At 37.4% G+C, this 14836-nt stretch overlaps 1 protein-coding gene across 29 annotated transcripts in view; it reads left to right on the forward strand.

Moving 5' to 3' along the window:
* The window catches only part of CREM (cAMP responsive element modulator), a 36076-nt gene that overhangs the window by 4468 nt on the left and 16772 nt on the right, over positions 1-14836 (forward strand). For 7 of the 29 annotated variants that reach the window (XM_086863764.1, XM_086863747.1, XM_086863739.1 and 4 more), the window contains 5 exons: positions 491-600; positions 1167-1284; positions 8584-8730; positions 13606-13697; positions 13840-13985. In XM_086863764.1, the coding sequence (XP_086719890.1) occupies positions 563-600; positions 1167-1284; positions 8584-8730; positions 13606-13697; positions 13840-13985 (541 nt within the window). In that variant the 5' untranslated portion in view covers positions 491-562. The remainder of the gene's footprint in view (positions 1-490; positions 601-1166; positions 1285-8583; positions 8731-13605; positions 13698-13839; positions 13986-14836) is intronic. The other 22 variants (XM_086863840.1, XM_086863833.1, XM_086863818.1 and 19 more) reach the window with 7 other exon arrangements.

A 14836-nucleotide genomic window follows, 5' to 3' on the forward strand; every position in this document is an offset into this window, starting at 1 on the left:
ACAATAAAATTTATTCTCTTCAAAGACTGTGGAATGTTCTGTAAAATAGTGCAGCAAAAGGAGTTTTGTTTACATTTAATTTGATTCAATGCAGTTAACTTACAGCTTGTAGTACTAAATTCCAGAGACTCAGAGTCAGGTGGGTAGCAGTTCTTGACTTGCAGCTCTCAGTGTAAGTCCTGAGAAGAAACCAAAGTAACTATCAGCCAGTTGAAAGAATTGAACTTTGACTTCAGTCAGGCCTGGCGTCCCCTAGTTATAGAAACTGAACCTGGGGGACCGAGATTTGCTGCCTCTTAAATACCTCAACTAACATAATGTCTTCCTTTTGTGGCTGTCAATTGGTTGTGCAAGTAGGGTGTAGGTGGGAGCGTGCCTGCAGGGCATCCTGCCTGCCTCTGCCTGACACTATCCTGTCTCTGTTCTGTTTGTAAACTGACCTGTTACCATGGCAATGTTTGACATCACCTGTTCAATGTTGCACCTTCAGTGCAGGGTTTGGTAGGAGAGAAAGGGAGCCGAAGAGATCCAAGCTCTTGTTTTAAAACTCACACCTTCCATTATGACTAAGTGTGCCAAGAAATATCGAAAAGGAGTCAGGTAATTGCATTTTTATATAGCGGATATTTAGCAGATTTGGAAGTTATCTCTATGAAGTTTAAACTCTTAGTTTAAATTGAGGGTCAGCAAGTTGCTTATTTTTCAATGAAATCTACCCTACTTTTAAACCTTTAAAGTGAGAAGAATTGTGACTCTTGAGCCGTGAATAATTTACAGACAACTCAAGCGTAGACGCTTGCAGGGAATAGGTATCTTGGAAGGTTCAAGAGGGCTGTAGCAGCCCATGGCTGCTGGACAGTTTGGGACTGAAGGGACCTTCTGTGGGCAGTACTGCCAGCACTGCATGTGACCCTGGGACTCTGCTTGTCCCTCCCTGAGAACCATCTCCAGAACTCCCTGCAGCTTTCCAAAATACTTGTTTTAGAGCTTCTGGCTATATGAGTGAATATTTTAATGCAGGGGAATGAAGAAAGGACTTCAGTTTGACAGAAACATATTTATTTTCTGTCTGTTTGAAGTATAAAATAGTTTGGAATTACTCTCCCTAGCTGCCTGATATATCTGCCTGTACTGAGGTATTTAAATGTGTATGTACTTACTTTTAGACTGATGACCATGGAAATGGTTGAACAGGATGACAATGCAGTGGATTCTATTACAGAGAGAAGTGCTGGTCACCTTCCGAATCAGCCAGGCCAAAGTCAGATTTCCTCAGGATCTGAGGTAAGTTGAAATGTGGAAAGATGAGAAGAATCAATGAAGTGATATTCAGAGCTGCTAGGACTTTTAAACTATCAGTTTGTATGTCATTCTCATGTTTTATAAATCTTGGTATTAAGTAGGAAAAATATAGCAAAGGTGTACTGGAAACTGCCTTCAGTAGTTGACAAAAGACTAATATAACATCAGGTCTGTTAACAGGTAACATTTTTAGGAGCCCTTTTGGACAAGGGCGATCAGTAGATACACGGGTTTTTTCTTTTTACGTTCACAAGATGGTTGTTACAGAGATGGGATACAGTCTTAAAGAATTGTGGTGGCTACAAGATCAAACATATCTAAACCATTTGTGTATCTTGAAGATGTGTTGTATAACGAAAATGAAAACATGAATAAAAATAACCGTGGTTCTCTCCTAGTTCCAGTTTTTGTACAGAATGTATTTCATCTAACTGCAAGTACATTTTTAATGTGTGCTTGTTTTGTTTCATCCCTGTGTATCCGATGACAGTGTATGGGCTTATAAAAGCATACTTTACATGTTTTCTATGGTTGCTCTACCTGGATTATTCTTTGGTAGTTAATAGATAAAAGATTATATAGTACCCATTCTCAAACATTAAAAATATGTACTGAAACATTTGGTACTTGAGAGAAACAGTATTCCTGATAGTCCCAAGATTAATAGCTTCAGAAAAGTGTATGGACCACTTAAAAGTTAGTTAAATAAATAGTTTGTTAAATAAAAGAACTGATTTTAAAAAACGTCTTACAGAATTTCTTCATCATTGGAAGTTAGAAGTTACTTGCTAAGATCTGATGCCATGTATTTGGTATGTTAGATACTTTATTCACATTATAGATATATTTTTAAAACTGAAAGCAGCTGCTCTTTTTGTCAGATCTTTAGACACAAAATAGACTGCAAAATATCTATCAACCTTTTTTTGTTGGTTTTGATACATACAGCATTAGGAATATTGCTTCTTCAGCTTTTTCTTTTTTTTTTTTTCTTTTTTTTCTTTAAGAATTTTATTTGGTTTGCTCTGTTGATGTCATCCCCTCATTTCTTTTTTAGTAGTTCTGTTCAAATTTTCTGTTTTAACTTCATAGGATGATTGATGTGTAAAATCTATAGGCTTGTGTAATAGTCTCTGGAGGAGATAGCTGTGAATTCTGTCACTTGGGATTTTTAATGTTGATCCAGAGACAAAGATGTCACTAATTCTCTAGGAGAGTTTTGCACTCCTATATTATGCAGTGTATAACACTTTTCATGTTTGATTGCATTTAATGCTTGAGTACTCTGTGTGAAGGTTCAGCTAGCTATATAGTCTCATACCTTCTAGTTAAAGTGAGTAACTGAAGTATTGATGAATCTCCTTCAATTAATGCTAAACCAAAACACGTACCTCAGTTTGAAGGCTGAGTGTACCAGTCCGGGGTTGGCATTTGGAGTCCCTTTTTTTTGGCTCAGAGAGCTGTCCTGGACATGTCAGGACCTCGGTGCAGGTAGCTGGAGCTGACCTCCCTCTCCTGGGCTCCCAGACAAGCAGGGTTGGTGCTCCTGTCCCACTCCGAGGTCTCCGGGAGCTGCGAGGGCTCCGGGCCTGTGCCCGTCTCCTCAGCCTCTGGCTCCTGGGGCCTGCAGCCCTCACATGCCCTCAGTGCCTTCAGGCTGCTCTGCCACAGCATTTGGTGTGCTAAAACTGCCCAGACAGAACACTGATCGCTGGCAGGCCTTGTTGAGAATCTCCTTTGGCTTAAGATGAGTAGGATTTTCTTAGTCTGTGTTCCTACCTGGCTGGCTTGGAAGGTGAGGCGCTTTCTCATAGAGACTTGGGCCTGGGTGTTGAGGGGTTAAAGCCCACTGGAGGCCCCTGTATGGGGCATCTGACTGGTTTTGTGGTGGTACAGATGGGAAGTTCTTGTGTTTCTGAGGAATTCATGGCTGTGCCACTGGTCCAGTGCCTGTGTATTTTGACTGTTAGAGAGGAGTACAGACCTCTCTCCTTCTTTGGCCTGTGGAGGAGTGCAGTTAAGAGAAGACAACACTACAAGTGACTGAAATATCTTGTGCCAACTTCCAGTCATCCCTCTTACTGACTTTGTGGCAAATGTACAGAAATAAGAGAAAAGAATGACTTGATTCTTACTGAGAGCTAAAATGCCTGGTCACTGAAACTGAGGGCTCCTTTTCAGATATCTCCAAGGGAGTGGGGGCGATGGCAGCTTTGTGTTTTTTCTAGCAAAATATTTGTTCAACCTTGGTTTTTGTCAGTCAGAAGTAAAACATTTTAATATACTGTAATTTGGGTTTTTTTGTGTATTATCAAAGAAATAATTGAAGAAAGGTCAAGCTTGAGAGAAACCTTTTACGATTATCTAGTCTGACCTGCCTGTGTAAGCAGGGTCAGTCTGAACTGTGTTGGGTTGTAAATATCTCCAAGGATGGAGTCTCTAGAACCTCTCTGGGCATCTGTACCAGCAGGTGACTACCCTTCCAGTAAAACAGGTGGAGTTTTTTTGTCCAGATGGAATGTAATGGTTTTTAATGTTCTTGGTATTTAATTGAATTATGACTTTGGCCAGGGAGTGACTAGAAAAATGCTCAGGGATTCAACTACATAGGAGGTGAGCACCTTTTATTTTCTTCTTTGGCAGGGGGGAAAGAAGCTGACTTATTTTCACCTCCTCTCTAGGCTTTTAAAAGAAATACCTGCTATTTAGTTTTAAAGGATGGATCAGGTACTCCATAAGATGATAATCTCTAGAGGGCAGAGTTTGTTTTGTGCTGAAGCATTTTTAATGTCTCCCCTGTTGGGAGGGAAAGGAGACATTAAGAATGTGTGGGCTAGAGCTTTATGGCATGATGGGGATAACCTCCAAAGTGAAGAAGGGCCTACTATAAATCACTTGTAGAGAAAAAATAGTGTTTGCATTATTTTCTTAGCTTATGTCATAGATACTTCTATATTCTCTTGCAATTTTTCGGTACTGAAAGTAAAATTACTTTTTATACTAAAGCAAAAATGAGAAAATTTGAAATTAGTAAAAACTGGATGTACTTTTTGTCCATTAAATGTTTTTTTTTAAAATAAAATGTCCTTTTATAGAATCAGTTTATAGCATTTCTATGGATGGATTTTTCATCATTTTCAGACAGATGTTATTTCTTGTATCCATCACTTTTAGCCAGTTGATGAATTGACATGGTAATGTTTTTTGTGATCCAGCCACTGTAATAAATAGGTAAGAAAGTAAAATTATTGGTGGCTGTCTTTAGAAGTGGTTGAAAATGTGCAGAACACCAGTACAAAAGCTTGATGGCCTTGAGGGAAGAGCAGAGGTGCGAGATGGAAAATTTCTCAGCCTGTTTTGAGATGAGCTCCATGGGTTGTTGCATGCACAGATCATTTGTTGCTACACATAGAGCTGTACTTAAAAGGAAATTAATTTGTGTTGGAATATCCTGATAATGTTGATGATAGTCAAACTTACATCTTGAAACATTTATATCTGCAATGGTATTCAAAGAGAAATTAGACATTCCTTTTGCAGGATTTCTGGAAGCCATACTGCATTCTGCATTGCTCTGTGCTCAGCTACACTAAATATAACAATGTACTTTAGCCTTTCTCAGATTTGATAAAAACACTTTCAGTACTGTTTTCTTTTTTCTTTAATCCTGCATCTTGATTCACTCTACCTTTTTGATTCACTTTTTGTTAACTTTACTGTCTGTCAGTAGGGCTGTCTGCTGACCTTGTCTGAGATACCATTTGTTGACCTCTTGGTGCTGGCCCTGAATTAGACATATGTCAGGGTTTGCAATGTGAGAACTGCTGTCAGAGAGCATAGGGAGACTTTCAGGGATATTTTCAGAGCCTGGAGTGCATAGCTTATTGTAAGCTGGGACTGTTCAAGTTTAGCACTTTGCGGGGGGTTGTCCTTGTGGGCTCTTGACATCAAACAGTGTTAAATCTTGCTCCCTAGGGATTGAGTCTGATAGTTTGCTAGGCTGTTGTAAGTAAGGCTCTAAAACCACCTACCAAATGCAAATGCTGGCCATTTTGCAAAATTGATGCTAGAGAATTATAAATGTGCAGCTATGTCACCATTTTGTGCTTTCTTGAAGCGCATGGTGGCACCAAAATGTCTGGACTCAGCCTAACCTTATTTTCCTTAAAAGTAGGTGCTTCTATTTTGGCAGTAGCTTTGGAACTGATCAAAACGTCTGTCTCCACCTTTTCCTCATAGAGGCTACTCAGTGCCCAAGCTGGCAGGTCCTTTGTTCTTTTGTTAGGTGAATCCAGTGTGGATTTGCCTTGACTTTTCTAGAATTACTTTTCACTTTACTTTTAGAGTCCTCATAGTATTTAGAGTCTACAGCAGGGGCAGAAATCAGATGGGCCTGTGTCCTGTGTTCTTCATTTGACAATGTTGAAGGTGTGAGGGGTTGAATGTGAAGGTAATAGTACTTATCCTATCCTTAAGGAGAGGATGTATGACATTCACAGGGTCCCCAGGATAACTGTTCAGATAGACCATGTATCTTGAAGTTAGATAAATGATAGGCAGCCTCTTTCTCTGCATGGGTGTGTGCCTCATTAGGAAGGTAGTACCTGATCATTCTTGCTGGCTACTTTTCTCTCCCCACATAGAAGAGGGAGCACTTACATTTCCAAATACCTGAAATATGGGACCATACTGATATTATGGGTTGATATTTGTTGAAGCTGTTGGACATGACGGTTGCATGCCTAGGAGCATTGAACCCATTCAGAACGTGTTAAGCTTCCCTTCAGCCTCTGTGTTCCTGAGTTGCTTTTGTGGTTTGTTTTCAGTTGCTGTGCCAGACAGTCCTTGAAGTAATGATGTTAAAGGTAGCATTGCTCATCACTGATGTCAGAAAGAAATTTCTTTGCCAAGTCTGTTTCAGTCAGGATTTATGCATGATAGCATGAAAATGTTCTAGTATTTCAGTTGACACAGGAATATTCAGCTTGAAAACTGTAAAGAGAAATCTGAATCAAAATTCTAATAATAATTTCCAATATCTATAAAACTGATGCAGAATATGAACCTTGAAAATTATATAATACTACCATCTCCTCTTCCCTTAGCACTTAGCCCCCTTCATTTATTTTCATACCTGAATTAATGGTAATATAAAAATTTCTTGCCAAATTGTAAACTTTAGTCCAAAGGAGTATTAGCTGAGTGAGGTTTTCTTTTCTCTTTTTTTTTTCTCTTTTTTTTTTCTTTTTCTTTTCTTTTTTTTTTTTTTTTTCCCTGTGGGATTGTACTGAATAGGGAGTTTTAAAATGAATGTAGTTTCTTAATCTCAAGTACTGGATTATTTCCTGATTATGTGTGACTGACCCATTGTGTACCAACAACAAACTTTTAAACTGTTTGCCTTTTACTGTTTCATGGCTGTTTTATTCAGAAAGTTAATTTCTGACTCACTGAGTATTGTACCAAATTGCAATTCTCACAAAAAGAGCAGTAAATGGAAAGATTTGGTGAAATTGCTTTTATAACGTTTTGAAAAGTTAGCATGCTTTGTAAACACTTTGCTCTGTGATGGCTCCTTGAAGCTTTGGTTTAGGATGTAAGCTTTGCCACATAGTAAATTATACTCTTCAGATATTTGAGACTAATCTCATAAAATCTCAAATCTCTAATTTGAGATTTTAGAGCTTAATATCAAATATCTATTTCTGACAAATTTCTCATAGTATTAGTATTTGTTGAATAGGTTGGGAAGAAGGTTTGTATGTCCTATTTCCCGTTACCATTTCATACCATTTAAGGAATGATTTAAGAAACTCATTTCAGGGTTAAAAATGCCCTCAGTTGTTCTGTTTTTTGAAATGGTTCAGTATCCTATAACATTGAATAGTTCTATAGTGAATGTTGACAAGATCTTGTCTTTGTTTCCTAGAAACATTTTTTCTTCGAGGTAATTTGAACCAATATCAGGACTTTTTGGTAGCAGTGCAACTTAATAGTAATTAAAATTTTTCACTTGCTTCAAGGACTTATTTTCTAGACAAGCAGTATCTTATGGATCAGGAATGAAAACTACTTTTATATTTGGATTAAAAAAGACCACTTCAGTGTAAATACATAAAAATTACAAAAGTTTCTTTAACTGTTCTTTTTTTTTTCTTTTTAAATATTCAGCATTCTTCATGTTTTTCTTCTTACTCTCATCTTATTTTACATTTACTGCTCTTACCAGATACCTTTGGAGCTGAGAAAACTAAGAAGGGAATAATAATAGAATTTTATATTTGAGTCCAAGTTCATTGTTGAATGTGCAGAATATAGAAATAAGGCTTTTGAATGCAGTTTAATTGAAAAACAGTATTTCTTTTTATGATATGGTTTATATTTGTCATTGACTTTTCTGAGTTTAGAGATGTTTCATCACACAAGTTGAGATCAATTGTAGTGTTTTCCATTTGCATTGCTACTTGTTTCTGCTAATAGATTTAACAGTAATAGCAGAAATATTGAACCATTTCTTAGCCCAAAGGTGTTAAGCTGTTTCTCAATGCATTCATCCTCAGCACTGAGGGTTGAGAGCCACAGGCTGGTGAAAGCTCTTCTATGGCTGTGCTAGGCTCAAGGAAGATTCAGCTAGTCTTTATTTTTGTTGTTGTTTTGAAGCACTGACATACTCCAGCTCTCTTTTTCTTGATATATATAATTATATACAAACTAAATCAATTTACAAAACCTTGTATGGCTGTATTTAACACGGTGATTTTTTGCTGTCTGAAGAATTCTCATGTCTCTTGAGACATCCATCTAAAAAGCATAACTTCTTACCTATTCAGCAAAGCAAAACTAAAGCAGTTGTAGGTTTTTTTTTCCTAAGAACATTCTGCCCTTTATGTTGTTGCAGACATTCCACACCAGTGAATATGCATGAATTTTGTTATGGTTCTGGAGGTTCTTCCTAACCTTCATGCTAGCAACTGCAGATTTGGTGTGTGATGGCCGAGGGTTGGGTTTTTTTTGATTGAAAAGGAAATACAAAGTCTCTGGAGTTAAAAACAAATAATTGTAGTTTGTTAGGGTACAGTTCTAAGATTTACAGACCATTTGGAGAGTTACATGCCAAACTTCTACTAGTAAAAATAATTTATTTTTGTGTGTGATAATTATATACATCTAAGCTATTTTAGATGTGGCAACAAAATCAGTTTATTTTAGTTATCACTTGTAAAAGCATTTGCTGAAGTCTTAAGGCGTCTTATTTAAACATGATGATTGTAATTTTTGCAGGTTTCTGTAGCTGCTTCCAGTGCTGGAAGAGGATCTCCAGCTGTAACTCTAGTGCAGTTGCCTTCTGGTCAAACTGTTCATGTCCAGGGTGTTATTCAAGCCACACAGCCCTCAGTCATTCAGTCACCACACATGCAAGCTATTCAGGTTAGCTTTTTTATTGTTACATTTTCATTAATATTTGGTACCTCATAATCCAACCGATTATCAGTTTCTCTCCATTACAACCAGTGCTGCAAGATTTACTCAGATGGTACAGGAAACAGCAGGGGGAAAGGTGGCAAACATCCAACCAGCAGCAGCACTACAAGCATTGTGAAGCAATTTCTTAATGCTTCCTGTTTATCATACAAGAAATTGTCTTGGAACTTGAGTCTGAACTTAAGCAATAGCAAATTTGTGTCATAACATGGCCTTACTTCAGTGTATCCTGCAGTTTTTACATTTCGTTAAATTCTATGAAAATAATTTCTAATATTTCTAATGAGACTATGAACTCATAAATTTTCACATATCTCCTATTGTGTTATTGGAGAGGGTCTAGATGTAGTAGAAGTAAGCATATTATATCAGGTGGTTCCTTGTTTTTAAGCCCTATCAGATCCTGTTAGAGCATCTGGTATTGCTTTTTGTGGTTGTAGGTACGTAGATACCAAAAATACGGGCAGCCTCAAAACAAACATTTATGTGGCAAATGTTCACATGTTTGAACTTGCTGGAACTAGAAAAGAGGAATTGGTGCAAAATGTGTAAGACTTTTCAGAGTTTTTAAAAAGTAGAAAAGGCAAGAGAGAATGAATTTGTAGTGTCTTGAAAATTCCTAGGCCTCTCATTGGTGTTTATTTTCTTGTAGCAAGGAGGGCCTCTGCTGTAGTTTTATTAAAATCTGTTTGGGAAATGTCAACTGAATTGATTTTTGCTGATACAAAATATATCATGTTTTGTGTTGATGTTTCTGGTAAGAGAGGTGATATATCCCTGTTATGAGGGAAGGGGTTTACCTGTGGCCATTGCAACATGTTAAGGAAAAGCCATGCATTGTCAGTCCAGAGAAGCCTTTAATGTTAGAGGTTTCTAGTAACTTTCTAGTATAATAAATAAAAAGACATAAAAATGATTTATATCTGAGAAAAAGAATAAAACCATGATCAGATAGTGAAAATTTAATTGCTGAGCAGCATACATAGATGACACCTCAAGGTTTTGAAATCCTAGATCACCACTGAAAGAAGTGCAGTTGATGTCAGTACTTCATCAAACTTGGAGTTAGAACAGAGTATTCAAAGTAAATACCCTTTTTCATTGGAATTCTTTCTAACTGTAAATTTCCTGAGTAACCTTTATTCAATAGGCACATTAGTAATTCTGTTTCTGTCACTGCTTTTCTTTAAGTCAGTGTAGTCAGGGCATGCATGCAAAGATAGAGGACTTTTTTCAAAGCACAGAGGGAGAAGTTTCTCAGGAATCTCTTGCCAGCTGCTGCTCTGTCATCTTAGGAGAGTGGAAGTCAACTATTTGTTGTATTGACTGAACTCTGGCTATCCACCCTTTCCCAAAGGAGTAGAAACAGGAAAGTTTTGTCCCAATTAATACTGACTAGTTAGTTCCAGGATTTTGCTTTAGTTTCATCTGGATAAGAAAGGGATTGAAGATGCTATAGAAGACTCCATTACAGAGGGTGTTCAGCCCTCCTGTGATCCTTTTCAGTACACTATCCTTCCATCTGTCATTTCCTCCAGATCATTTGGCTTCAACTTGCTACCTTCCCTCTGCCAGACAGTGGGGAACTTGGGAAATTAAATCAGTTTAAAAAAGAAATAAAGAAGTATGCTAGAGGTTGGTGTTGAACCTTGCGTGACCTCTCCCTCACACATCTGCCGTTTTCAACTGGAAGGTGCTCAGAAGTTTTTCTCATAATGCTGTTGCTTTTTAGATGAAAAAATACATTTATAGCATTCCTTATTGCTTTGTTAAATGTTGTTTTATTGTAGGAAGATATAAATTGTTATTTGACTTATTGCTTGGTCCCCCCCTGTAGTGTATCAGGTCTTGGAAAGTCTTAACATGAAGTTATTTTTGAAGTTAAATTTGTTCAAATGAACAAATTTGCAGATGAAGTTGAAACAGGTAAAGTTGAAATCTGATTGACGTCCGTGAAAAAATGGTTTGCTTGTTAACATTATGGACATGGTTGTTTGCCATTAGAGTGATCTGAAGTCTTCATTTCTCTCTTTGTCGTGATGAAAATTAAAGCTTTTGAAATTTCTTGCAGAGAATGTCCTATTCCATATTGTAGTGGTTTGACACCACACTGCCAAATGCCAGGCACTCTCCAAAGCTGTTCACTCACCCTTCCCAGCTACAGCTGGGCAGTGGAGAGAAGGTTTAACAAAGGGTTCATGAGTTGAGATACGGACTGTGAGAAAACACTCCAAGGGCAAAACAGACTCAGCTTAAAGTGAATTTATTACTAAAAATAAATCAAAAATCAGAGCAGGATAATGAGAAGTAAAATAAGCCCTTAAAAACACATTTTTTTCCCCAGCCTCTCCCTCCTTCCCACTGACAGTGCGGGGAGACAAAGTGTGGGCGTTTTGGTCAGTTCTTCACCCAGGGTTTTCCCCGGCTGCTTGGGGACAGAAGCTGTTCCTCGGTGAGACTGAGCAGTCCCTCCCATGTGAGACAGTTCTCCATTAACTTCTTCAGCATGGCTACAATCTCTTGAGCAGCAATCCTACCAAAACTGCTGCAATGTGAGTCATTCCCATGGGCAAAACATGCTCCCAAAACTACTGTGGCATGGATTATTCTTCTGTGGGGTGCAATCCTCCAAGGACAGGCTGTTCAACTTGGAACCAATACCTGTCTCTCTGGGTCTCCCGCTGGACCACTGCTTCCTGCAGGCATCCATCCACTCTGGCATGAGCACATCCCCCACGGGCTGTGGGTGGATCTCTGCATCCATCGTGGATCCATGGGCTGCGGGGGCACAACTGCTTCACCATGGTCCTCATCTTCTCCACTGACCTCAGTATCTCTGTGTTTTTTCCATAATATGTTCTCACCTCCTACGCTTTCCTGGCTTGAATTGAAACTGTACCCACAACTTTTGTTTTGATTTTTTTCCTGGATATGTTAACACAGAAGCATTACAACCATCTCTAATTGGCCCAGGCTTGGCCAGTGGCGCATCCATCTGCAGAGCCATCATAGATTGGCTCTAATGGATATCATGGGAGCTTCTGGCAGTTTCTTAGAGAAGTCACCTTCGTGTCCCCTCTGCTACTAAAAACCAGGCTGTGCAAAACCAATACACACATTAAAATGCTTGAATCATCTTGTGATTTCCTTACCTTCTTCCTAAAGTATCACTGTTCCAAACTTCTTCAGCTGTCTCCACAAACTAGGAGGTCTGTTGGTAGCTGTTAGGGGAATATGACTATTTAAAGACAACTGAGGTCTTGTTTTTGAGCTATTTATTCTGGGACAAATAGATCATTTATTAACCTCCATGCCCCAGCAGAATGAAAATTTTGTTTTGAGTTAGGATGCCCAGGCTCTTTCTTGGCTGTGCAATATTATCTTACTTTAGAAGGATTATGCCAGAGCTTGAAGGTCAATCCATAAGCAGATTGCTGAAGGCATATTGAGAGGGAAATGTCTTTCAGGATTTCTCTCTGCTGCTCAGCATTGATCTGTCCTGCAAAAGGAGGAATACAAACTTCTTAAAGCACCTGTATCTCTGCAGTCAGCTCTGATGCCTGGTTTGGTGTTATCCATCTGAACACATGCAGAAGTAACTCTTATCCCCTAGGTGTCAGACACAGAGTTCTAACGTTTGTTGCATATTACCCAGCAAAATGAGGCTGGGTTAAATATTTTTACACAGAAGTGTAATGTAATAAAATTAAGAAAATTAATAAGTGAAGGAACAATTTTGTTCTGCAATAAGCAGCAGTTCCTTCAAGGTGTAGTTCTACAGGTTTACGTTGTGTTGACCCAGGCCTATAAATTTCCAGAACCTTCCATACAGTCATTTTCTATTGAGGACAGCAGGTTTTGTTTCTAGTACCAAACACTGAGGTCTGGCAGATGCACTGATTCTGGAACTCTTCCTTGTATTTCCTGAGCTTCCACTGAGTTTGGTTCAAACACCTGAAGTCTTCTAGTCTCTTATATCATGTTTGTTCAGTATTAGTTTAACAAAGTGCTTAATCTGAAACTGCAGTTTGGTCTATCTTCACGTGAAAATGTTTTCACATTGTTTAAATTTGAAAATCCCAATACAGCAAAAGTTCTGAGTAGTTAAAAGAATCCAAGAAAATAATGCCTTTTCCTTGTTCAATAAGGACTTTCAGTTCTGTGTAGTAAGATAGGTGCTGGTCAGAAGTGTGATTCAGCTCTAGGCTTTAATGTTGTCTGGGGTAATTTTAAGAGAAGAAGAATATATGAAAACACTACAAGTCTGAGAAGATGATGTGCTGTGGACTTCTCAGGCATTTCCAAAAATCATACAACATCACTAAGCAACGTCTTTGTATTTATGAATGTGTTAGTAAGTCTAATAAATGTGTATATTTAAATAAAGTTATTTTTTAAATAGCTTTGGTGTGGTGTGAAGAAACTGTTATATTCTGTACTATTACTTAAGGCATATTAGCACAGTATTCTGTATTTTAGATGTTTGAGATCACTTTTAAGAGCTAATTAAATTGTATAATATTTTTATATTTAAAGAAATCCATTTCTATTTGTTTTTCAAAATATTATTCACAAAAAAGTAACCTGGATTATACTGACTTTTCCCTTTTTCAAATGGAAGATGTTTTCTGAGTGGCTATGTCTGGTAATCTCAGAATTTGCCATTTGTATCGGAAAAAGTAGTCCAAAATTACATGATTAGTGATAAATAAGTCAACAAACTTCCCATATGTAAATATGGAAGGAATTTTTAAAAATATTTTACTGTGCTGCTTTTTTTTTTTGATGGAGTTATGAATTTCAGGAACTTTGCTATTACAGGTAGCATCGATTGCAGATGAAGCTGCACATTCAGAAGTGATAACTGATTCTCAAAAACGTAGGGAAATACTTTCAAGAAGGCCTTCATACCGGTAAGGACTTTTAATCCTTAGCTGTATAAATCTGCTGTAAAGGCAGCTTATTTATTACAGCAAAACTGTCTGATAAATTTATTTGATTTTCTTATGGGTATAGATTCTTAAGTACATAAAATTACTTACATTCTTTTTTTAGAAAAATTTTGAATGAGCTCTCTTCAGATGCTCCTGCAGTATCGAAGATTGAAGAAGAAGAGAAGTCAGAAGATGAAGGAACGCCTTCTGGTATTTCTGCAATGGCCATGCCAACCAGCCTGTATCATACTAACACAGGGCAATACCGTATGTTTGAAAAGTACTTTGTGATAATGCAGAACATGCATAGCACAGCTTTGTTTCTAGGAGTTTTATAATGCAGTAGGGTTGTTTGATTTTGATGAAGAAGAATAAGAGATTCTGTATTTCTAAGTAATTACTATTAATTTTTTCTAACATGGGGATTATAGACTTGTAGTCTCTTTCTTGTTGTATTTGTTGGCTTTTATATTTAGTCTTTCTAGAGCTTCTCTGCATTAAAATGTGGAGGTGAGGCTCAGCTGAAATGAAAAATGTAAATGGTTTATAATACTAATCATTGCAGTTTCAAATTCTTGTGATTTGCTGTGTATTAGTGCTATTAATTATATGAAATGGCAAGTAGAGTTTTTTGAAATACAAGATTGGAGTATGAATTTACTTAAGTTCCAATTTTCTTTTTTAAAAGGACTATGTCTTTTTGTCACTAGTTTTTAAGTTTCCAACATTTGATACATCATCCAAATGCAAGTTAAAAGTTATACTCGCAGTTCTGTTCTACAGATTTGCTTTTGGATATTTTTATTCCTGCATTTATAGTAGAAGTGTTGCGTAACTTGCACTCTGTGTCTTCTTTGGACATAATCAGATAATCAGTTATCAGTTTGGATAACTTTTTAATAGCAACTGTTTTTAAAATTATGTATTTTATAAAGCTTCGCTCCTACAGTTTGAAGGGGTTTTTAATGTCTTTTCATAAGCAGACACACTAAAGTGCAGGTGTTTTTCCTTTGATATAATGACAGGAAGATTACATAAGAAATGTTGTGGAGTTTTTTTCCTGAAATGAGAAAGCAGAGGAAATTTATTAAAACACTGCAGTGGCAAATAAAAGAGGA

Source organism: Cyanistes caeruleus, chromosome 1 (genome assembly GCF_971803275.1).
Source record: "Cyanistes caeruleus chromosome 1, bCyaCae1.hap1.1, whole genome shotgun sequence".
Lineage (NCBI taxonomy): Eukaryota > Metazoa > Chordata > Aves > Passeriformes > Paridae > Cyanistes > Cyanistes caeruleus.